Source organism: Anneissia japonica, unplaced genomic scaffold (genome assembly GCF_011630105.1).
Source record: "Anneissia japonica isolate Jap-2015-1 unplaced genomic scaffold, ASM1163010v1 scaffold92779_len1436_cov152, whole genome shotgun sequence".
Taxonomy (NCBI): Eukaryota; Metazoa; Echinodermata; class Crinoidea; order Comatulida; family Comatulidae; genus Anneissia; species Anneissia japonica.
In genome coordinates this window covers 1-1436 of record NW_022739030.1, presented here as the reverse complement: position 1 = coordinate 1436, position 1436 = coordinate 1, and the positions used below count along the sequence as shown (strand labels likewise).

The 1436-nt window shown below is 36.6% G+C and overlaps 1 protein-coding gene across 1 annotated transcript; it reads right to left on the bottom strand.

Moving 5' to 3' along the window:
- Nucleotides 1-7: 7 nt before the first annotated feature.
- Nucleotides 8-1115, bottom strand: LOC117117851 (glycine dehydrogenase (decarboxylating), mitochondrial-like). Its single transcript, XM_033262319.1, has 2 exons — nt 992-1115; nt 8-543 (listed from the first exon to the last, which is right to left on the bottom strand). The coding sequence occupies exons 1-2, from the start codon at nt 1064-1066 to the stop codon at nt 193-195; spliced, it is 426 nt and encodes a 141-aa protein (XP_033118210.1). The 5' UTR covers nt 1067-1115; the 3' UTR covers nt 8-192.
- Between the last annotated feature and the right edge of the window lie 321 nt (nt 1116-1436).

Below are 1436 nucleotides of genomic sequence, written 5' to 3'. Positions count from 1 at the left end.
ATCACAGGAGCTAACACAGTTTCTTTTTTAATGTAGCATCCTTTTAGCGAATAATCGCGTATAATTTGTATTTAAAATGTATTTATATGTATAGAAGAAGGCACATAGCTTTGCTTGGGGACATGTGTTAAGCTTTTCTCGAGTATATGTGGGAAAAAAATACTTGGCCTAGCTCTTCAACTTAATACTAAGCTAGTAAGCTTTAAGGGTGCATATGGCTTGTTCTTCACAAAATTGTAAAAATTTATTAACAATATATGTCAATGAAAACAGTACTAACACTCCAATTGGCCCCATGCCAGGTCCTCCACCACCGTGTGGAATACAGAATGTCTTATGTAAATTCAAATGCGAAACATCCGACCCATAATCGCCAGGGCGACATAAGCCAACCTGGGCGTTCATATTAGCGCCATCTACATAGACCTGACCTCCTGCTTTGTGAATTAGGTCACAAATTTCTAGAACACTGTCTTCAAAAATTCCATTTGTTGATGGATATGTTATCATGATTGCTGCAAGGTCTTCGTGGTTCTCATCAATCTAAAAGACAAAACCATAATTTGTAACATGGTAAGCTGTCTATCACTATCAGTGACACCAACACCAAATCATCAACATCATCATCCCAAATCCATCACATCTTTAGCATCCTTATAATAACTTCATCTTCCCCAACACAACATCCTCCCTATCACCATATCATATCTTCATCATCTTCTATCATCATCATCTTTCCTACAATCATATCTTTACCATAATCATATATAATCATCTTCCCCACTGCTATACATCACTAACTTATCAGTATCTTCCCCACAAGCAAGCCTAATAAAAGTGTAAAGCTATGCGACCAACAGTTGGGAGGCATCTGCATTTCCCCAGAAAGCATTTAAGAAAGTCATCGTTGGGCAAGCATTATAGTGTATGTAGTGCTAGCTCATTTCATAATAATTACTACTCACCACCCCTCCCCCCCCCCTAAACTTACTTTCTTCTTGATGTCATCACTATCAATAGCACCATCATTAGAAACTTTAATTGCTTTAACCTTCATGCCTGCCATGTGGGCACTGGCTGGGTTAGTCCCATGTGCTGATGTTGGGATCAAACAAACCTTAAAAAAAAACAAATAGTACACAGTTACTTGACGGAACAATATACTACTATTACTACTGATATTTCTACCATCACTGTTATCTTATCGTCAAAGATTTTACTGTGTCTATTTTGAATTATCTCTGAAAATAACTGTCAATTTGTTATTATCACATAATTTGATACATAGAATTAGTACTTAACTACATGATGCCATACCATATGAAACCATATCATACTATACTATACTATCAATGCCATATTGTCATATTGTAGATACAGTTTGACCAATACAAAGTATTCAGGGGCGGATCCAGAATTTTTTAAACAGGTGGGGG